We start from the raw sequence: 24,418 nt of genomic DNA on the forward strand, positions 1-24,418 counted from the left end.
TACCTTAAATATGCTTCCTTCTTTTTCTTAACCAAACCCTCAATTTCTTTAGTCATCCAGCATTCCCTATACCTACCAGCCTTTCCTTTCACCCTAACAGGAATATACTTTCTCTGGATTCTCGTTATCTCATTTCTGAAGGCTTCCCATTTTCTAGCTGTCCCTTTACCTGCAAACATCTGCCCCCAATCAGCTTTCGAAAATTCTTGCATAATACCGTCAAAATTGGCCTTTCTCCAATTTAGTACTTCAACTTTTAGATCTGGTCTATCTTTTTTCCATCGCTATTTTAAATCTAATAGAATTATGGTTGCTGGTCCCAAATGCTTCCCCCATTGACACCTCAGTCACCTGCCCTGCCTTATTTCCCAAGAGTCAGTCAAGTTTTGCACCTTCTCTAGGAGGTACATCCACATACTGAATCAGAAAATTGTCTTGTACACACTTAACAAATTCCTCTCCATCTAAACCTTTATTATCATGGCAGTCCCAGTCTGTTTGGAAAGTTAAAATCTCCGACCATAACCACCCTATTATTCTTACAGATAGCTGAGATCTCATTGCAAGTTTGTTTCTCAATTTCACTCTGAGTATTAGGAATCTATAATACAATCCCAATAAGGTGATCATCCCTTTCTTTTTTTCTCAGTTCCACCCAAATAATTTCCCTAGATGTATTTCTGTGAATATCCTCCCTCAGCACAGCTGTAATGCTACCCCTTACCAAAAACGCCACTCCCCTCCTCTGTTGCCTCCCTGTCGCATTTGTATCCTGGAACAATAAGCTGCCCATCCCTGAGCCATGTTTCCGTAATTGCTATGATATCCCAGTTCCATGTTCCTAACCATGCCCTGAGTTCATTTGCCTTCCCAGTTAGACCCCTTGCATTGAAATAAATGCAGTTTAATTTATTCATCCTACCTTGTCTCTGCCTGCCTTGACTGTTTGTTTGACTCACTTCTGTTCTCAACTATACCAGTCTCAGATTGATCTCTTTCCTCACTACCTCCCTGGGTTCCCCCCATCCACCTTACTAGTTTAAATTTGCCCGAGCAGTTCTAGCAAATTTCTCCGCTAGTATATTAGTCCCCTTCCAATTTAGGTGCAATCCGTCCTTCTTGTACAGGTCACTTCTACCCCAAAAGTGATTCCAATGATCCAAAAAAGTCAATCCTTCTCCCATACACCAGCTCCTCAGCCATGCATTCATCTGCTCTATCCTCCCATTCCTGCCCTCACTAGCTCGTAGCACCGGGAGTAATCCAGATATTACTACTCTTGAGGACCTCCTTTTTAAATTCCTGCCTTACTCTCCATACTCTCCCTTCAGAATCTCAACCTTTTCCTTCCTATGTCATTGGTTCCAATGCGGACAATGACCTCTTGCTGGCCCCTCTTCCCCCCTTGAGAACATTCTGCACCCTCTCTGAGACATCCTTGATCCAGGCACCAGGGAAGCAACACACCTTTCTGATTTTTCGCTGCTGGCCACAGAAATGTCTGTCTGTACCTCGGACTAGAGAGTCCCCTAACACAATTGATCTCTTGGAAGCCAGCGTACCCCTCGTTGCATTAGAGCCAGTCTCAATACCAGAAACTTGGGTGTTCGTGCTACGTTCCCCTGAGAATCCATCACCCTCTACATTTTCCAACCAGCATTTCTGTTTGAAATGGGTATATCCCCAAAAGACTCTTGCACTTGGTGCCTACCTCTCTTACCTTTCCTGGAGTTTAACCCATCTATGAGCCTTTTTCCCCCCCTTCCTATAACTGCCATCCATCACAAACTGTTGCTGTTGCAAATTCCTCATTGCTTCTAACTGTCTCTCCAACCAATCCATTTGATCTGACAATATTCGCATCCAACAGCATTTATGGCAGATTTAATCCGCAGTAACCTTAAACTCTCTTTAAACTCCCACATCTGATGCAAAGTACATATCACTCTACTAAATGCCATTTTTGCTCCTTCACAATCTACAGACCCAGAAATTGACATTGTCTTATTCCTCTACAAAACACTGCCTCATCTCTCTCTCTCTCTCTCTCTCTCTCTCTCTCTCTCTCTCTCTCTCTCTCTCTCTCTCTCTCTCTCTCTCTCTCTCTCTCTCTCTATCTCTCTCTCTATCTGCTTCTTTTGTTGTCTGTCCTTCTCCCTTTTAAAACTGCTGTTCCCAAAACACTAAAACAGTAATTGCTGCTCCTGGAATTTGAGGAAATCACCTCCAGCACTTAAAATACCTCAAAAAAGAAGCAGCTGTTACAGCCAGAAATTTTTCCCATCCTCCATCTTTGATTACCCAGACAGGAGGCTGAATGCTGAGATGTTTCTGCTCATAGTTGTCTAGGACCAGCGGGCATAGTTTCAGAATTAAGCAGAACTAATTTAACACTGAAATGAAACATTGAGGGTTGAGTCTTTGGAAGACCTTGTCATAGAGAAGTACATGGCACACTCCTTATGTATATTTAAAACTGGCAGGGATTCTTGATCACGAGGAGAATCGGTTTATGAGAACAATGCAGGAAAGTGGATGTGAAGAGCGTCAGATCACCCATGATCCAATTGAATGGCGCAACAGGCTTGAGGGGCCAAATGGCCGACTCCCAGTTCCTAGTTAATATGATCTTGTGGTTCAGTGTAGGATGCTATCGAATGTTTTCTGAAAGCCCAAGTAAACCACATCCTGTGATTTCCCCCGCCACCCCCTTTATCAGCTCTACATTCTGAAAATTCCAATGTATTTTTAAACTGGGTTTTCTTTTTCATAAACTTAAGCTTTCTGTTTGTTTGATTCTGTCACTGTTTTCCAAATGCTGTGCCATTAAATCTTATGAATTCTAACATTTTTCCTACTACCAATGTCAAGCTAACCAGTCAATTTAAATCCCTATTTTGTGTCTACTTTTTTAAAAAAAATTCTTCGATCTACCCTTAAATCCATAGGAATGTTCCAGAGTTCATGGACTCTTCAAAGATGACCACAAATGCATTTGCTATTTCTACAGCCATTTCCCTACCTACTCTGATGTGTAGTTTGTTGGAACCTCATATTTGTCAGCCTTTAATCTCTAATATTATTTTCCTACTGATACTGATTTTCTTCAGTTCCTCTCTAGATTGTTTCCCACATTTTTGGGATGTTCTTTGTTTCCTCCTTTGAGCGTGGAACCAAATTATGTGTTTAATTGATCTGACATCTCTTTATTTCCCATTGTAACTTTCCCAGTTTCAGGTTCTAAGTGACCTACATTTGTCTTCACTAATCATTTTCTCTTCACATAACAGATTTTACAATCAGTTTGTATGTTCCTTGAAAACTTAACCTTGTACTTTCTTTTGTCATCCTTTGCTGATATCTAAACTACTCCCAATCCTCAGCTCTGCTGCTGTTTCTTTTTAGCCAATTTGTACGCCCCTTATGTGCATTTAATACCATCCAGAATTTCCTTGTGAGCCGAGACCAGCTCTTTCCTGTTTCAGGAAAAAAGACAGGAAAGAACAATTTTTGCAATTCTTCCAGCTACTTTTTTTCTCTTAATGTTTGTCATTGCCTGTCCGCTGTCGTACTTTTGAGTGACACTACCCAATTTATGGCACCTCCATAGCATCATCATTTTCTCTGTTTAGGTTAAGTATGCTTCTCCGAATCAGCCGCATCTCTCTCCGTCTTAATGAAGAATTCATCATATTATGGTCACTCCTCCCCAAAGGCCCTTGCATAGCTAAATTATCAATTTGTCCTTTTCTTGTTTCACAGGCCTGTCTTCTAGTAGGTGTGTCTACGCAGGCCTGTCTTCTAGTAGGTGTGTCTACGCAGGCCTGTCTTCTAGTAGGTGTGTCTTTGTTACTTGCTAGTTTGCTGAGTTTATTTTTCTTTCACCCCCTCTATTTTTGTGATCATCTTATATTGGCTTTGAAGATGTTCCTAATCTTCTGACTTAGCACTAACCTTTGCTACGTTGTATGCTTTTCTTTCAATTTGATGCTCTCTTTAGCTTCCCTAGTTTATTATGGTCAACTTATCCCCTTCCTAGAATCTTCCTTCCTTACTGGGATATATCTTTGCTGACAGTCATGAACTATTTTCTTTTTTGAAAAGGCTGCTTCTGTCCCACTTCCCATACCTGCAATTTTTACCATCTGGAATGGCAATGATAATAGATGCATGAGAGCATGCAAATTCATCTGCCAAGTCACACTGCATTCAATGGGTCGCAATTCTGGGGATTCCTCACAAACAGACTTCTATGTGTACCTTGTCATGGATGAATAGGCCAGCTGTCCCATCCCCCTCTTGCGTATGCTCGCCACCTAAATTGGGCAATAAATGTTGATCTTAATTGGTCACTGCCAATATTGAATAAATGATTTTCTATTCAAAGTTTGTGAGAAGATTTGTAGCTTGGGTGCTCGTTGTTGTGGTTCTGTTCGCCGAGCTGGGAATTTGTGTTGCAGACGTTTCGTCCCCTGTCTAGGTGACATCCTCAGTGCTTGGGAGCTTCCTGTGAAGCACTTCTGTGATCTTTCCTCTGGCATTTGTAGTGGTTTGTATCTGCCGCTTCCGGTTGTCAGTTCCAGCTGTCCGTTGCAGTGGTCGGTATATTGGGTCCAGATCGATGTGCTTATTGATTGAATCTGTGGATGAGTGCCATGCCTCTAGGAATTCCCTGGCTGTTCTCTGTTTGGCTTGTCCTATAATAGTAGTGTTGTCCCAGTTGAATTCATGTTGCTTGTCATCTGTGTGTGTGGCTATTAAGGATACTGGTCGTGTCGTTTCGTGGCTAGTTGGTGTTCATGGATGCGATCGTTAGCTGTCTTCCTGTTTGTCCTATGTCGTGTTTTGTGCAGTCCTTGCATGGGATTTTGTACACTGCATTGGTTTTGCTCATGCTGGGTATCGGGTCCTTCGTCCTGGTGAGTTGTTGTCTGAGAGTGGCTGTTGGTTTGTGTGCTGTTATGAGTCCTAGTGGTCGCAGTAGTCTGGCTGTCAGTTCGGAAATGCTCTTGATGTATGGTAGTATGGCTAGTCCTTTGGGTTGTGGCATGTCCTCGTTCCGTTGTCTTTCCCTTAGGCATCTGTTGATGAAATTGCGGGGGTATCCGTTTTTGGCGAATACATTGTATAGGTGTTCTTTTTCCTCTTTTTGCAGTTCTGGTGTACTGCATTGTGTTGTGGCTCTTTTGAATAGTGTCTTGATGCAACTTCTTTTGTGTGTGTTGGGATGGTTGCTTTCGTAGTTTAGGACTTGCTCTGTGTGTGTGGCTTTCCTGTACATCTTTGTGGTGAATTCTCCGTTCAGTGTTCTCTGTACCATCACGTCTAGGAATGGGAGTTGGTCTTTTCTTCCTCTCCAATGAATCGGATTCCTGTGAGTGTGGCGTTGATGATCCGGTGTGTGTTCTCTACTTCTCTGTTTTTAATGATTACAAACGTGTCATCCACATATCTGACCCAGAGTTTGGCTTGAATTTGCGGTAAGGCTGTTTGTTCTAATCTTTGCATTACCGCTTCTGCTATGAGTCCAGAGATGGGTGAGCCCATGGGTGTGCTGTTGATTTGTTCATATATTTGGTTGTTGAATGTGAAGTGTGTTGTGAGATACAGGTCCAGTAGTTTGAGTATGCCGTCTTTGTTGATAGGTTCACCGTCCTGTTGTCTGTTCTGTATGTCCAGCAGGTTGGCTATTGTTTCTCTGGCTAGGGTTTTGTTGATAGAGGTGAACAGTGCCGTTCCTTCGAATGAGACCATGGTTTCTTCCTTGTCTATGTGTATATTTCTGATGATGTCTAAGAATTCCTGTGTTGATTGTATAGAGTGTCTGGATCCGTTGATCAAGCGTTTCAGTTTCTGCTGTAGTTCTTTAGCCAGTTTGTGTGATGGTGTCCCTGGTAGTGATACTATGGGTCTGAGTGGGATGTCTGGTTTGTGCACTTTAGGTAGTCCATAGAATCTGGGGGTGTTGTTGCTTTCAGGTTTCATTCTTTGTAGGTCAAACCTGGTTATCTGTCCGTTTTTTGTAGGTTCCTCAGTGTGTTGTTTATCCTATTGGTGAGCTGTGGGGTGGGGTCAAATTCCCTCTTTTGATAGGTGTTAGTATCTGCAAGTAGTTGCGCTTTTTGGATGTACTCTGCTTTGTCCAGGATGACTGTCATTCTGCCTTTGTCTGCTGGTAGTATGATTACGTTCTTATCGTTTCTTGGTGATTTTAGTACTTCCCTCTCCTTGGTGTTGAGGTTGTGTTTGGGTCAGATATGTGGATGACACCTTTGTAATCATTAAAAACACAGAAATAGAGAACACACACCGGATCATCAACGCCACACACACAGACCAAGTCCTAAACTACGAAAGCAACCACCCCAACACACACAAAAGAAGTTGCATCAAGACACTATTCAAAAGAGCCACAACACACTGCAGTACACCAGAACTGCAAAAAGGGGAAGAAGAACACCTATACAATGTATTTCGCCAAAAACAGATACCCCCGCAATTTCATCAACAGATGCCTAAGGGAGAGACAACGGAACGAGGACATGCCACAACCCAAAGGACTAGCCACACTACCATACATCAAGAACATCTCTGAAATGACAGCCAGACTACTGCGACCACTAGGACTCATAACAGCACACAAACCAACAGCCACTCTCCGACAACAACTCACCAGGACAAAGGACCCGATACCCAGCATGAGCAAAACCAATGCAGTGTACAAAATCCCATGCAAGGACTGTACAAAACACTACATGGGACAAACAGGAAGACAGCTAACGATCCGCATCCATGAACACCAACTAGCCACGAAACGACACGACCAGTATCCTTAGTAGCCACACACTCTGATGACAAGCAACATGAATTCGACTGGGACAACACTACTATTATAGGACAAGCCAAACAGAGAACAACCAGGAAATTCCTAGAGGCATTGCACTCCTCCACAGATTCAATCAATAACCACATCAATCTGGATCCAATATACCGACCACTGCAACGGACAGCTGAAACTGACAACCGGAAGCAGCAGATTCAAATCACTACAAATGCCGGAGGAAAGATCACAGAAGCGCTTCACAGGAGGCTCCCAAGCACTGAGGATGTCACCGAGACAGGGGACGAAACGTCTGCAACACAAGTTCCCAGCTCGGCGAACAGAACCACAACAATGATTTTCTATTCTACGTTATCAGCCTGCAGTTGATTCTCTTGCCTTACTCCCCTGATTTTGTCTCTTCATCGTGGTGTGCCAACTGAGATCCAGATGTTTGTCATTTGGGGAAACGTTCAGCAGATATTTACATATTTTTTGGGGAAAATACATTTTCACCAAGTAATTTGTCTTATACTCATTGGAACAAATATGAAAAATACCATTGTAAAAGGAATTTGCTTTTTTATACAGTGAGATGTATAGCCATCAACAGTGCAGCAGTTACGTAATGACAGTTCAGTGTAGCTTTCTTTGTGTCTTAAATCAGGCAGGTTGTTTGGTCAGGGCATTACCTTGAAAACTGAAACATTTGAATGTTCCTGTGACTATTAATGTGTATACATATTATTTCTGCCTGCAAAATAGAGAGCCTTGTATATTAATTTGTATTCTATTACGCATTGGTGCACTCCATTGAGTTCACATTGGTTGAAAATGTGTTGCTGGAAAAGCGCAGCAGGTCAGGCAGCATCCAAGGAGCAGGAGAATCGACTTTTCGGGTATGAGCCCTTCTTCAGAAATGAGGCTCATTCCTGAAGAAGGGCTTATGCCCAAAACGTCGATTCTCCTGCTCCTTGGATGCCCCCTGACCTGCTGCGCTTTTCCAGCAACACATTTTCAGCTCTGATCTCCAGCATCTGCAGTCCTCACTTTCTCCCCTTCATAATTGGTTGCCAGCAGAAGTCTTGGCAAACTCTGGATTGCTTAGCAAATACTGTCAAGTTGTGGAAGCACATTGTGTATAAAGTTTTACAAACATGGCTGGTTAATGTAGAGTCATATCTTATTGCAAACAACTGAAGAGATATGCTGTTTGATAATTCCTGCTAAACTTTCAGAAATAAAGCCTGCATACCTAGTATCACTATGGCACTGAAAATTATATGTTGCATCATTCAATGTGGTAGGCCGAATGTCTTTTTGACTTGATGGAAGCATCTTGGTAGTGGTGAACATTGTACTTATTGCTGCTGCATAGTGCTAACATGAACCAACTAGTTTAATCTCTTGTTCAAAAATTTGAGATACTTTTCCCTTCCAAGCAATCTGAGGTAGATTGGGGACTTTTACGGAACCACAGTAACAGCCTGTTTGAGTTTATATAGCTAGAAATGTGACTGGGCTTGCTTTTATTCTACAGAATGGCTTTGGTTTGCCCTATTTCAGCATCAGATTTGGACTTAACTGTCAGTCATCTCTAACTGATTCATTCTCTATAGCATCACCCCTACCAATCGGTCTACTTGCCATCCAATCATGATCATCATCTCATACAGTGAAATTTGTTTTTGCATTTACGTTGTTATTCTTAAATTGTCCTGTGAAAGAATGTCTATCTGCAGCAGTGTTCAAGCTCTGTACTACCAATGACTTATTGGAAAGGGTGGCACTTTACTAAATGTTTACTTCAACGTTTGTAACATTAAGTACATAGTCACAGAAGCTAAATTTAAATAAACCTTTGATAATCATTTTGGATTGCTGACGTGTTTGTTTTAATGTTTGTTTTTATTAGAACCCAGCAGGCGGCCCTGCCGACAATATTACGTTCGGTTTTTTGGCATCGTTGTTGAACACGCCTGGGTTGCTTCAGCAGTGGTTGAACCATTTGAAGGAAGACATCAGTATGAGCTGCTGGTTCAAAGAAATGCCAAAAATGGGGAAACTGATGTGCATAGAAACAAGGTGCTGTGTGAGAGATTTTATCCTTTTTTGCCCTATTGCACTGAAGGCAGCAATCAGTAATAAAGATCCAATACACTTGGATACACTCTGAAATTGACTAATTTTTTTTTTAAAAGAAACTAATTTAACAGTTGTACTGTATTTCTCTTCCTGTAAAAAGCTTCAAAAGCTGCTAAATAATAAGTCAACCGTCGGTCCTTTCTGTAACATTAAAAAAGTAAAATTTGACATTACACCTTACAGGGAATAGTTCAGGAAGTTGACCAAAATCTTGGTTAAATGTTTGGGCTGTAAGCACTGTCTTAGAGAAAAGTAGAGAGTCTTTGGGTTATTGGAGGCAATTTTAGAGTTTTGGCTATAAACAGTTAATGGTATGGCAGTTGAGGTTGGAGTGATAAAAATTGGGGCTGCTCAAGACTCTACAAGTGAAGGGATACAGATCCCTGCTGTGAGTCTGGAGAATACAGACAGAGAATGATATCACATCTTGGATGGATTTCAGAGTAGCTTGAATTTTAAATTAAGGTCTGTTTAGCAGGGAGATTAACAAAAGTGAGTAAATGACATTTGGTGTACCATAGGACTCAGAAACTGAGCTTTTCACAACTACAAATGGGTTGGAATTGTCAAATCTTAATGTAACAAAGGAATGGATAAGGGTTTTGGTGACACAAGAGGAGATGGGTGATTTGTTATGGAAAAGAATGATCTTAGAATGGCTGCAGAGTTGGCTAAAAATGTTCAGGTTGCTAACATTGTGGAAAATGACAATTTGCAATATTGTTGCCAAGGGGAAAACATATAGAATAAGATTCTGGGTCCAAAGATAGATCCATGGAGAGCAGCAGTGATAACTGCAGAAATGGCTAAAGGTATTGGTGGCTATTCCTTGTCTATTGGAATAAATAAGAATAGAACTAGGTCAGTGTTGCCCCACCATTTCAATGAAATAATTGTCTCAGCAGGCATGTGATGAGATGATGGCAAATAATTCATTAAATGATTGATTTTTTGTTTTAAGGCATGGCTGATGGTTGAAACAAAACAAAAACCTGTTACTTAATTGGTTGCTGTTACAGACATGGTTCATTCTGAACATCAGTGATTCTCAGCAGGTGCAGTAATGGATATCTTTACAGTTTGAGCCTTGTTTGTTTGTTGATAGTACGCCTAGATTTGCTGAATAATTAAATTACCACATTCAAGTATAACTTGTAACTTCACATTCAAAGTTCTTTGTGTGTGACATCTATGATCTTATAGTTGACAGTGAAATTTCACTATGCTATTGTTATGGTCCCACCTATTATTGCCAAACAAATCATATCCCAGACAGGAAGCTAGCTGGTTACAGCATACTTGTTTTGGTTTTAGTTGAGTAATCTGCTGAAATGCAAGTTTGTAATGCTGCAGATTTTGCTTGAACAGTAAAATAGAAGTTTATTACAAAAGAAATTATGATAATTTGGAATATTCTATCTTTTATAATACAAATTTGATAGCCACTTGTGACTTCAACCCTTAGACTAGAACTGCACATAGCTTTTTCCTGGAGTCATCACATACCCGCTTAAGTAGATTCAGCTATAAATAATCCCTTGTGGGAGTTGTACCAATACTGTAGTGTGTGACTAACACCAACTCTCACTCCAAGATCTAATTCACTGTACATCCGTCTGACGAAAGCTTTTTGAGCTGTCCTATTCCAAGGACTTCACTGTACTGTCCCACTCAAAGTCAAATGTGAAACTAAAACAATCTCTGAACTCTTGGCAGTTCCCTTGAAGCTTTAAAATAAAAACATGGTCCAGAACACATCTCAAATTTTGAGAGCCACTATTTACCATGCAAAGCAATCGAATAAATGAGAGTCTAATTATGGTGCACAAAACGCAGTAATTCTAAAGCCATACCTCCACGTTTTTTTGAACGAAATCACCATGGCTTCAGAAATGCTTAAAATTAATTATTCGCTTCAAGCATTCTGAAAACCCATCAGTTATTATCTCAAAAATCTGAAATCCAAATTCTGAATGAATATCCCACAATTTACATCACATTATACAAAGCAGTCCTTGTAGATTCCAGTGATTTATCGTGGCACTGCTTATACAGGACTGTAGATTGAAGCTAACGTTTATACTCTCATTTGATCGGTGCCATCAATAAATTATAGTTTACTTGTTTACTTTTACATTGTAAGCTTTATGCTAACTCGAGACTTCTCTTTTGTTTTTAGGTTTCCGTTAAAGTGCACACACAGTGGGAAACTGGTGTTGTTCAGGCAGAAGAAGCACTTTCCATGTCTGTTGAGGACAGAATATCCAAATATTGCCTAACTAGTGAAGATGGTTTGCTTCATATGCCTGGCAAAGAAAAGCTTGACTTTCAGCTCACTTCAGAACCCAAGGAGCCAAATGTTTCAGCTGACTCCAACAGTCACTGCAATAATTCAGAAGATTGCCATGCTACATATGCACACCAGAATAGCAAGATGAATACCAACTCTTCAATTAGGTGTTCTTCTGACTGTAAAACGAGAAAACGAATGAGAAATAAACTGTTAAAGGCCAGAGTTCCTGTCAGTGAATCTGCACACTGTGCATACAATACAAACAGTACTGTAAATAATGTGCAGATGAATTCTGCAACTCTTATAAATGGTTTTGTAGAGGCATCAAATGAGATCATCACCGGAATAGAGAGTTCAACCCCGAAATCTTGTATCGTTGAAAGTTCTTCCGTATATAATAATGTCATAAGTACGTCAGAGATTGTTTCAGCTGCAACAGCTGTATTAAATTGGTCAGATGAAGGCATTTCTAAGGAACCATTTAATGTAGAAAATGGCCCAACTACAATTGAATACAAGACCAAATCTAGTTCTGAACATTATGGTGTCTGTAATGGGACTGGAAATCAGTTTGAAGCCAACTACCAGAACACACAGGTTTGTGCAGTATTTAAACATTAGTACAGTACTAGTTAAACTGATACATTTAGATTCTTCTTTGGGATTAATCCAGTCTTAACATTTATTTATTTGAACATTGCAAACCAATTCCCTAACTTACTGGGCATTTATTTTAATTAAGACGGTGCATAGATTATTCATACATGGCAGGAAAATCCCAACTTTAATCACTCGTTTTAGTAACACGAATAAGTTGTGAAAAATCAAGTTTCTTCTATCATTCAAGAAATTATAGCTGAACTGTATACTAACTCTTTCCAACAGTCTTGGCTCCCCAAAACTTCACTCGCTTGGATAGCAAAAATCTATCAATCTCAAAATTTTTCAAATGTTTTCCAATGAGCAGTGTCTGTCTCTTTTGTGGTAGAGTTCCATATTTTAAAAAAAACACTACAAGAAGTGTCTTCTGACTCCTCTGTCAAATATCCTGGCTCTGATTTAACTGTTATGTTCCCTCTAAGCTTCCCCATAAGTGCAAGAACATTATCTTAATCTAATCAATGAGGTTCTTTCTAAATCATGAAAACATCCATCAAATCATCCAGTTACTCTGTTTCACAGAAGAAAGCTTTTTATAATCTTTCAAACCTTGAAGTCTTGTTAATGTTCTGGAGAATGTGCTGCATTCCTTTTGAGGCCAACATGTCCTTTTTATATGTTGTGGTGTCTGGATAAATTCCAGGTTTGGTGAAACCTGACCTGTTGTATTTCTGTGGTGGGAAATCCACTGCTTTTATTGAACCATAGAATAGTTAGGGTACAGAAGAAAATTTCACACCCATACCAGTTTTCTGCAAGAACAATTCTGCAAATCCCTTTCCCCTCCCATACGATGGATGAACTGAAGTGGCACTTGGCTCATCTGGTCTCCTTTTTCTTCTTCAGTGGTTAATCTGATAATCTTCAAGTCCACTTTACCTGTATTTTTTTTCATAACTCTTGATTCCATAACCCTTGATTTAAAAATCCATGTATCTCTCCCTTGAATATACTTAAACACTGAGCCTCTAGCCTTATGCAGTAAGAATTCCACAGATTGGGAGGGGAAACAATCCTCATCTCTGTCTTAAATGGGTGATCTTTGCTCTTAGACTATGCTGTCTGGTCTTAGACTGTTTCAGAGGAAACAACTGCTCAGCATCTACTCCTAAGTCCCTAGGAATGTTTTGCTTTAATGACATTACCTGTCATTCTTCTAAACTCGATGAGTACATGCCCTACCTGCTCAACCTTCATTAAGATGTCTCCATAACTGGAATACCTCTGATTCCAGTATATCTTAGGTAATTGGGCTAAGCTGTTCACAGTATTTCAGATCAAGGCTAATTAATGACTTGTACAGTTTTAGCAAAATATCCCTATTTTTATACTTCATCCCATTTTAAAATAACAGCTAACATCCATTTGCCTTCCCTATTACTCGCTGAACATGGACGCTGGCTTTTAGATTTATGCACAAGAACTCCCAAATTCCTTGATGCTGTATCTTTTCTAAAGTCTTTTGATGTTCAAATAATGAGCTCTTCTATCTGCAAAGGTGCACAACCTCACTTTTTCCCACATTATATTCGAACTCCCAGATTTTTGCCCACTCAGGTCTGTCTGTTTCTTTGTAGACTGTCATTATCATTACTTGTCTTCCAATTTATTTTCGTTATCCACAAATTTGGCAGTAGTACATTCACTTCTGTTTTCCAGTTCTGTTATGATATATTGACACCATACCAACTACCTCTGGAAAATCCAAATGCATTACATCTACTCGTTCTCCTTTCTCCACACTACTTCAAACATCCTCAAAGAACCCAAATTGGTCCAACGTGGTTTTATTTTCACTTAAAAAAAAAGTTGTCTCTGCTTTAATTGTATTATTTTCTAAGCGTCCGACATTTCATCTTTGATTCTAGCATTTTTCCCAATCTTGGTTCAACTGGTTGCAATGTTTCCTCCTTTTTATCCGCCACCCTTGTTTGTTTTGTTGAATAGTAATGTTGCATGTCATTTTCCAATCTACTGGAGCTTTTGCAGAATCTAGGGAATTTTGAAAGAATACAAAAGAACATCATCTCTCTCTGCAGCTATTTCATAGAATCCCTACAGTGTGGAAATAGGACATTCAGCCCGACAAGTCCACACCAAACCTCTGAAGAGTAACCCGCCCAGATCCATTTCCCTACATTTACCCCTGACTAAAATTTTATGATATCGACCATCAGGTGTGGGAGTTCTGTCAGCCTTTTGTCCCAGTAGTTTTCCCAGTACTATTTATGAACACCGTTTTAATTTCTCCCCTGCTTAATTTCTTCTATTCTGGATGTTTCAGTGCTTTCTACATATCCCAAAACTTCATTACAGATGTTTATTCACTACTTTCTTTCTAAAAATAGTATTTGAATCAGTCTTCACAATTTCTGGCAGTGCAATCCACAATTTAATCACAGTGCTTATTTTTAAAAGATGGCTTTCATGATTGCTTCTTTTGCTGTTACCTTAAATCATTTCCTCTTGTCAAATATGTTCTTGGTCTGTAAAATTTGATCCTCCTCCAATTGTCATATTAATACCAGATTCCTCCTCACCGTTTTCTGTAGCTAATATAAACCTTTTTAGGGACAAATCACTATTATAAGTTTCCTTTAATAGCACTTGACCCATTTGATTCCCTAGAATCAGATGTAGGAATATTGAATTTGAAGCACACTGATCAATAAATTCTCCTGATTGACCATTAGCAATCTTCACCAGCCCTGCCCTTACAGTATTGTTATCCCAGAGTATGTCAGAATGAATAATATCTCCTATTATTACTAGTATATAGGTTTACAACTTTTGCCATGATCCCAGCCAATGGTGAAATTGAATAAACTGGCTTGATATTTAAATTTTGCAGTTAACATGGTTAGTCACTGAAACATTTGCATGATGCTGAAAAATTCTTTAACAGACTATAAATTTATTATGCAAGAGAATAAAAAGCTATATTTTCTGTATATACGTACAGAAAGATTTAATAAATATCAAAGCAAAATTTCAACCTGTTTCCCAAAGTTACCCTTTACTGCATTTCTATTCCAGAAATAAACCACTCCTATCAAGTTTTTAAACTTAGATATTCCAGTTTTTCTTTACAATTCCTTTCTGAACCTATTCTGAAACCTGAACCTCTAAGGTGGCTTAAGATTTTCAGTTTTAACAAGTTGAACACTTCTATCCAACTTGCCTGGTTTGTAAACTACGCAGGCTAGCAAACACTTCTGCTGATATGACTCCATTCAGGGGAGTGAACTGTAAAATTTGGTTCTCCTACCAAAAAAACTATCCTCATCTGAACTAAATGCTGGATTCTGAATTAGAACTTGAAACCTACTGTCTCAAGTTAAAACTAAACTAAATACCTAAATGTGTTTTACTATATCTGTTATAAACTCATTAGCATAAACATTTTATCAAGTGCCACTACATGGGTGCACCACTTAGAACATAGAACATACGTTTATCCAGTGGCCATTTAAATGCCCTTAAAATGGTGAGTCTACTACTGTTGTAGGCAGGGTGTTCCATGCCCCTATTACTCTCTGAGTAAAGAAACTACCTCTGACATCTGTCCTATATCTATCACTCCTCAATCTAAAGCTATGTCCCCTCGTGCTAGCCATCACGATCTGAGTAAAAAGGCTCTCACTATCCACCCTATCTAATCCTCTGATTATCTTGAATATCTGTATTAAGTCAGCTCTCAGCCTTCTCTCGAAGGAAAACAGCCCCAAGTCCCTCAGCCTTTCCTTAGAAGACCTTCCCTCCATACCAGGCAACATGCTAGTAAATCACCTTTTGAACCCTTTCCAAAGTTTCCATATCCCTCCTATAATGCGGCGAACAGAACTCTGTGCGATACTCCAACTGCGGCCGCGTCAGAGTGAATCACCTCACACCTTTTAGCATTAAACTCTTTTTGCCACCTCTCAGCCCAGTTCTGCAGCTTACCTATGTCCTCCTAACCTGCAACATCCTTCAGCACTATCCACAACTCCACCAACCTTTAGTGTCATCTGCAAATTTACTAACCTGTTCTTCTACGCCCTCATCCAGGTCATTTGTAGAGATGACAAATAGGAGTGACCCCAGAACAGATCTTTGCAGTACACCACTAGTAACTGAATTCCAGAATGAACGTTTCCCATCAACCACCATCCACTTTCTTCTTTCAGCTAGCCAATTTCTGATCCAAACCGCCAAATCACCCCCAATCCCATGCCTCTGGCTACTTTACTACATTAACGGACTGCCTTTGAATAACATATTTAGGTCACTATCCAAATAACTTTCTAACCTTTCTCTTAAAAACTTCACACAACTGACCAAAAATCTCTAGTTTAAATGGAAATACTAAATAATGCATGCATTATCTAATTTTCTGTAAACAACTGTCTTGAATGTTTGCTTCTTTATCTTTCCTAATAGTTGATCTACAGAATGCACTAATATTGTAATAGTACCTCATATAGAATTAGGTTTACTGTCACATGTAAAGTCTGTGGTGTTGGAAAAGCACAGCCGGTTAGGCAGCATCTGAGGAGCAGCAGAGTTGAGGTTTTGAACATAACTCTTCCTCCGTAGTAGACTCAGTTAGAGAAATGTTATGCAGTTATGCTTTGTTTTCCAGGATTAAGGAACAAAATTATCCTAGGTTCCTGATTGATACCTAGCAATGTCTTTTGGAAGTACGGACATTTGCGTCCAAAGCTATTTCAGATGAACAGCTGTGTCAGCACTTTGCATATTTATTACTCTAGCACAACTCTAATGCTTTAATTTACTTAACAATATACAAAATTGAGGAGTTGATGGCTTAGTGGTATTTTGCTGTTAATCCAGAGACTCAACCGATGTTCTGGGGACCTGGGTTCAAATCCCGACAGTGAATGGTGGAAATTGAAGTCAGTAAAAATCTGGAATTAAGAGTCTAACAATGACCATTTAATCAATTTTCAGAAAAGCCCATCTGATTCACTAATGTCCTTTAAGAAAGGAAACTGTCATTCTTACCTGATCTGGCAACTTCAGATCCACAGCTATGCCATTGACTTTTAATTGCCCTCCTGGGCAATTACTGATGGGTAATAAATAATGGTCTAGCCAGCGATATCATCATTTTATGAATAGGAGTGTAGTGAATGTAGAAACTAGGAGTAGCACTAGACAATTTAGTTCCTTGACCTTGCTCTGCCATTTAGAATGATCATTGCTGAATTCCTCTTGGCGTAACTCTACTTCCTGTCTGCCCTCCATTACCCTTAAAATTCTGTCTATCTCCTCAAATTTGCTCAATGCCCCAGTATCCACCATACTCTAGAATAGTGAATTCCACAGATTCACGCACTTTTTGAGAAGCAATTTATTTTCTCAGCTCTTTCTCAAATCTGCTACCCCTTCAACTGAAAATCTGACCCCTTGTTCTAGAATGTTCCACATGAGGCATTGTCTGTCTACTGTGTCAATTCCCTTTAGCATATTTCAATTCAATCTCTCATTCTTCTAAAGTCCAGAGAATCTCTATCTCTCAAGACAAACCCATCTCTGGAATCAATCTAGTGAATGTCCTCTGAACTGCAACTACATTTCTCTGAGTAAGGGGACCAAAATTTTATGCAATATTCTGGCTGTGGACTAATTAATTCCTTATACAGTTACAATACTGCTTCAGTACTGTTATACTCTGTTCCTTTAGCAATAAGTGACTAAACTCCAATTGGCTTCCTTATTACTGGCTGTGCTTGTACAAGTCAGAGGGTACACAGATTCCTCTGCACCAAAACATTCAAGTTTCTGTCCATTTCAATAATAAGTTGGCTTTCTGTTTCTCCAATCAAAATGGATAACTTGTTTATTGAAGTTAAACTTCATGTGCCAAATTATGGCACATTCACTTAACCTATCCTGGGTGTAGGTTTGCTCGCTTGCTCAGCGAGCAAACCAACATCCAGAAACTCAACCGGAGCTACAAATCTTCTCAAATCTCGCTAACACCTATGGGCACAATACACTAAAACTGGCCCGAAAATGGGATACCAATGCCATCCGACAGAGTGCCACCTGCGAAAGCTGTACATCCTGCACAAATGCCTAAGGAAACCGGTACTACCTAAATGTCTTAAATACAAACCTCCCCTTAACACCCCACTAGCCACCAGCCCAGCGGGCAAACTACATCCAGAATCTCCACCTGAGCTACAAATCTTCTCAAAACTTGCTAACTTAACCTATCCATATGTAAGTTTATTATTTCTTCATTGCAACTTAATTTCCCATCTGTTTTTGTGTTATCTGCAAATTTGGCTATAATACGTTCTATTCCTGCCTCCAAGTAATTTAATGTAGATCCTAAATAGTTAGGGCCCAAGGACCGAACCCTGTGAAGCCCCACTAGTCACATCTTGCCAACCAGAAAAAGACCCATTTATCCTGACTCTCCACTTTCTGTTGGTTAGCCATTCCTCTATCTAAGCTAATAAATTATCCCAACTCTGAGTGATCTTATCTGGTGTATTATTCTTTTTGAGGCACCTTTACAAAATGACTTATAGAAGACTGGATTTACTTCATCTACAGGATGTCCATTATTCATCTTGCTTGTTAATCCTCTAATAACTCCAGCAAATTAGTCGAACATGGCTTACTCTTCACAAAACCACATTAATTCTGAAGGATTGTATTGACTTTCCAAATGTTCTGTTATTACTTCCTTAATAATGGATAGTAATGATTTCCCAGTGGCACACATTAAACTTAACTAGTCTATAGTTTCCTACTTTCTGACTCTCTCCCTTTTTGAATAACAGTATTAGCATTTTGCCAATCCATTGTAACTTCTGCATCCGGGAAATTTTGGATCCACTATCTACTGTCACTTCCTTTTAAGTCCCTAGATAGGTAATAGGCCGTGGGGTCTTGTCTGTCTTCAGTCCCAATAGTTTTCTCAGTACTTTTTTCCTTACTGATTGTTCAAAGTTCCTCTCTTTCTATAGCCTCTGCATTACCTGTTACTAGGAATGGTATTACCATCGTTGCTGTGAAAAGTGCTGCAAAATATTGATTTAGTAACTGCCATTATTCCCCATGATTAACTCTCCAGTATCTTTTTTCATGGAATTTAATTTTAACTTCTCTCTTCCCTTTTTCTATGTGTAGAAGCTTTTGCTGTATGTTTATATTTTGTTTCTTTCATAAATCACCATTGCTTTTTCTATTACTTTTCTAGTAACAACTTCAATCATTAAAAATTTCCCAGTCTTCCAGGTTGCCATCCACCTTTAGATTAGATTACCTACAGTATAGAAACAGGCCAATTGGCCCAACAAGTCTGCACCGACCCTCCGAATTGTCTTTGTAACAGCTTTAATTTCCTTAGCCATTGATGTTTTCTCCCCTACCCCTTACAATTATTTCTTCCTTGCTCATATATATTTAAATTGAAAATCTCCTTAAACATCCACCAGTACTCATCAACTGGCTAAATCTGTTTAGCCAGAGTAGACTGTGTGATTACCTTTGTTTAACTCCAGTGTGATCGCATAGGACTCCAGTTTCTTGCACTCAACTGTATTTGAAATTCTAACCTGCTATGACCACTCTTTCCTATACTACCCTTGGTATCATGAGATTTTTTAATCCCACTTCATTTGGTAATACCAAATGCAAAATATTCTTCTCCCTGGTTGGTTGATTGCAAAACACATTGCTTCAAGAAGCAATCCCTAATACATTCAATGAACTCTCCCTCAAAACAACCTTTGCAACTTTGAATAGTCCAGTTTATATGCATGTTAATAAAATGCACGAAGATTATTGTACCTTCTCTCACAAGCTCCCAGTATTTCCTGGTTTATACGTGTCGAGAATGTGGTGTTGGAAAAGCACAGCAGGTCAGGCAGCATCGGAGGAATAGGAGAATTGACATTTTCGGCATAAGCCTGACTAAGGACTTAAGCTTGAAATGTCAATTCTCCTGCTCCTCGGGTGCTGCCTGACCCCCTCTGTTTTTCCAGCACCGCACTCTTGACTCTGATCTCCAGCATCTGTGATTCTCACTTTTTCTTGGTTTATACTGTGTCCTACTGTGGGACTACTGTTGGGGATCCTATACATTACTTCCACCGGGGTGATTTTCCCTTGCCCTTTTTTTTATTTCTACCCAGACTGATTCCATCTTGATTTCCAGTGCTGATATCATTTCTCACTACAGCACTGATCACTTCCTTATACTTAAAAAAAAAACTGCACCACTTCCTTTTCCTTCTGCTTACCCTTTCAAATTTGGTCTCGCTGCAGCCACTTTTCAGTTGCCCCCAAATCGTGTCCATTTGCGCAGTTAGCTTAATTTTATTCCAAATGCATCGTATATTCAGATACAAAGTCCTTAATTTTGTTCTATTATCAAATTTCCCTACTTATATATAGCTTGGTGCAATATGACTCATGCTTTCAGTCCCTTTCTATCCTCTGGGAACAATCGGCTTCATCATTAACCTGCGCTCCTTAGCTTCTCCCTTAACTTTTGATTTTATCATTTGCTATGCAACTAAACCCTTTCTCCTATTAGTTTAAATCCCTGTCTACGGCCCTATTTGCGTTATTTGTTAGGACTCTGGTCCAGTATGATACACACGGAGCCCCCCTTCTGAACAGTTCTCTCCTTCCCTAATACTGGTGACAATGTCCCGTATGAGTTCAAAATTATTTCTCTCACGCTGAACTTTTGAGTCACACATTTAGCTCTTTAATTTTATTGATGTTGTGCCAGTTAGGTTGTCTCTCTCAAATAGTAACTTGAGATTATTACCTTTTTTGGTTCTGCTTAATTTAACCACAGCTCTTGTACATCTCAGCAATCTTCCTCATTCTGCCTATATCATTAGTTACTTCGTGGACCATGACAGCTGGATCTTTTCACTCCCACTCCAAGGGAAGGCAACAAAGCCTCCGGGACTCTTGATCTTGTCTGCAGAACAATGTCTGTTAGACTTTAAGACATAGGAACAGAAATTAGGCCTTTCAGCCCAACGGATTAGCTCTGCCATTTAATAATGTCTGATAAGTTTCTCATCCCCCAGTCTCCCACTTTCTCACCATAAACCTTGATCCCTTTCATATTCAAGAACCTGTCTATTTCTGTCTTAAATATACTCTATGACCTCGCCTCCACATCCTTCAGTGGCAATGAGTGGCATAGATTCATCACTCTCTGGCTGAAGAAGTTTCTCCTTATCTCTGTTCTAAAAGGTCTCCCCTTTACTCTAAGTTATCCCCCACCCCCCCCCCCCCCCCCCGATTCTTCTCAACTCCATCAAGTATCAACCCAGAATCCTCGACCATTCCTCATATATTAAGCTTTTCATTCCTGGGACCATTCTCGTGAACCCCCTCTGAACATGCTCCAGGGCCAGTGCATCCTTCCTGAGATATGGGGCCCAAAACTCTGCACAATACTCCAAATATGGTCTGACCAGAGCCTTTTGGAGCCGCAAGTACCTCCCTGCTTTTATATTCAAGTCCTCTCGAAATAAATGTCATCATTGCATTTGCCTTCCTAATTACTCCACCTGCAAGCTTATCTTTAGAGTCATAGAGATGTACAGCATGGAAATAGACCCTTCGGTCCAACCTGTCCATTCTGACCAGATATCCCAACCCAATCTAGTCCCACCTGCCCGCACCCGGCTCATATCTCTCCAAACCCTTCCTATTCATATACCCATTCAAATTCCTCTTAAATGTTTCAATTGTACCAGCCTCCTCCATTTCCTCTGGCAGCTCATTCCATACCCGTACCACCCTCTGCGTGAAAAAGTTGCCCCTTAGGTCTCTTTTATAGCTTTCCCCTCTCACCCTAAACCTATGCCCTCTAGTTCTGGACTCCCCAACCCCAGGGAAAAGACTTTGCCTATTTACCCTATTCATGCCCTGCATAATTTTGTAAACCTCTGTAAGGTCACACCTCAGCCTCCGACGCTCCAGGGAAAACAACCCCAACCTGTTCAGCCTCTCCTGAAGCTCAAATCCTCCAACCCTGGCAACATCCTTGTAAATCTTTTCTGAACCCTTTCAAGTTTCACAACATTTTTCTGATAGGAAGGAGACCAGAATTGCACGTAATATTCCAACAGTGGCCTAACCAATGTCCTGTACAGCCGTAACATGATCTCCCAAATCCTGTACTCCGTACTCTGACCAATAAGAGAGAGCATACCAAACGCCACCTTCACAATCATATCTACCTGCGACTTCACTTTCAAGGAGCTATGAACCTGCAGTCCAAGATCTCTTTGTTCAGCAACATCTCCCTAGGACCTTACCATTAAGTGTATAAGTCATCCTCAGATTTGCTTTCCCAAAATGCAGCAGCTCGCATTTATCTGAGTTAAGCTCCATCTGCCACTTCTCAGCCCATTGGCCCATCTGGTCAAGATCTTGTTGTAATCTGAGGTAACCCTCTTTGCTGTTCACTACACTCCAATTTTGGTGTCATCTGCAAACTTACTAACTGGTACCTCTTATGCTCGCATCCAAATCATTTATGCAAATGACAAAAAGTAGAGGACCCAGCACTGATCCTTGTGGCACTCCTCTGGTCATAGGCTCCAGTCTGCAAAACAACCCTCCACCACCACCCTCTGTCTTCTACCTTTGAGTCAGCTCTGTATCCAAATGGCTAGTTCTCCCTGTTATCCATGAGATCTAACTTTGCTAATCAGTCTCCCAAGGGGAACCTTGTCGAATGCCTTACTGAAGTCCATATAGATCACATCTACTACTCCACCCTCATCAATTCTCTTTTGTTACTTCAAAAAAAACTCAATCAAATTTGTGAGACATGATTTCCCACGCATAAAGCCATGTTGACTATTTTACCTATCCCTTGCCTTTCCAAATACATGTACATCCTGTCCCTCAGGATTCCCTCCAACAACTTGCCCACCACCAAGGTCAGGCTCACTGGTCTATAGTTCCCTGGTTTGTCCTTACCACCATCTTGGACTAGAGCTCCCAAGTCTCTTTGCACTTCAGACTTCTGAATTTTCTCCTGATTTTAAAAAATAGCCCATGCCTCTATTCTTCCTACCAAAGTACATGACCTCACACTTTCCCATGTATTCCATCTGCCACTTCTTTGCCCACTCTCCTAACCTGTCCAAATTCTTCTGCGGCCTCACAGCTGCCTCAATGCTACTGACCCTCTATCTTTGTATTGTCTGCAAACATAGCCAGAATGGCCTCCGTTCCTTCATCTAGATTGTTAATGTATAAAGTGAAAAGTTGTAGTCCCAACACTGACCCTTGCAGAACACCACTTGTTACTGGCTGCCATTCCTGAGAAGGACCCTTTTATCCCTTGCTTTCTGCCAGACAGCCAAGCTTCTATCCTTACTAGCACCTTGTGTCTAACACCATGGGCCCTTAACTTACTCAGCCTCCTGTGTGGCACCTTGTCAAAGGCCTTCTTGAAGTCCAGGTGGATAACATCCATTGGCTTTCCTTGTTCCACTGACTATCCATGATTACAACTACATTTCTTCTTCCCTCTTTTGAATGGCTTCCTGTACCATGGTGCTGTTCCAGTCCACACAGCAAGAATCTTGAAGGCAAGGGCTGCGCCTCCTCCAGCACTACTTCTTAAATCCCTTTATCTGCTTCACTAATAATCTCCTCCTTCATTAAAATCAGGACATTATTACTAAGCCAGTTAATGTTCAATTGACCTACTCGCAAATATCCGTAATGTGATAGAAGGATCTCTGCAGATAAACATTTGCCTTTTTATAACTTCTTAAAAACTGGCATTCTAAGTAACCACGTAAACTCGTTCTAACCAATTTACCTTTCTTAAACACAGTTGTCTATGATAATATTGACATAAATAACTAAATGAGCCCTAATGTTTCACTTTTTTGTGATTATTTATCCACTCAGATTTGACTTTGGCACATCACTTAACAATGTTTTGAGATTAAGTTTTAAATGACCAGTGCAACAATTATGATTTTTTTAAACCACTTTTTAAAGTTACGCTGTGCATATGTTTGCATTCACAATGAGTCACCAGTTGAAATTATCACTACTAAAGGTCAGTATTAGTTTTTTACTGTATTAACAGTGTTAGAATAGTAGTAGAGCCAGGTTTCACTTCTACTTTTAGCTAATGCTAATCGTAAAATTTTAAAATGGAAAAAGAATATACCAGGAATGGAATTGTGAGGGTAGCTGTAACTGAATTGCAAGCATTTCCTGTCTTGTTTTTTACTGACAGAATACATCCAGACTTAACCTTGTTCTCATGATCTGAAAACCTAAACGTGATTACATAAGCAAAAATATTCTCTAAAATTTTGTGATATTGATATAATTTTGATAGATATTGGAGAATTCTTTCAACGTTTTATTCATTGGTTGAATTCAAAACAAATTTGTAATTACAAGTGGAATTTTGTGGAGTCTAAGCTGTTGTTCAGCATGTTACCAATTACCTTTTCTAAAAATGGTCA

At 39.9% G+C, this 24,418-nt stretch overlaps 1 protein-coding gene across 7 annotated transcripts in view; it reads left to right on the forward strand.

Annotated features, from left to right (window-relative positions):
• The window catches only part of LOC122556864 (histone-lysine N-methyltransferase, H3 lysine-36 specific-like), a 300,867-nt gene that overhangs the window by 68,922 nt on the left and 207,527 nt on the right, over nt 1–24,418 (forward strand). For 6 of the 7 annotated variants that reach the window (XR_015759842.1, XR_015759841.1, XR_015759843.1 and 3 more), the window contains exons 4-5: nt 8,736–8,905; nt 11,145–11,855. Coding sequence is in view for 4 of the 7 variants with exons in the window: in XM_087995531.1 (XP_087851657.1) it covers nt 8,736–8,905; nt 11,145–11,855 (881 nt within the window). In the remaining 3 variants the exon portion in view is untranslated. Of the gene's footprint in view, nt 1–8,735; nt 8,906–9,889; nt 10,021–11,144; nt 11,856–24,418 lie in introns of those variants that run through there. The other variant, XM_087995532.1, reaches the window with a different exon arrangement.

This window comes from Chiloscyllium plagiosum, unplaced genomic scaffold, assembly GCF_037043375.1.
Source record: "Chiloscyllium plagiosum isolate Xiang-an unplaced genomic scaffold, Cpla_swu_hap1 HiC_scaffold_16, whole genome shotgun sequence".
NCBI lineage: Eukaryota > Metazoa > Chordata > Chondrichthyes > Orectolobiformes > Hemiscylliidae > Chiloscyllium > Chiloscyllium plagiosum.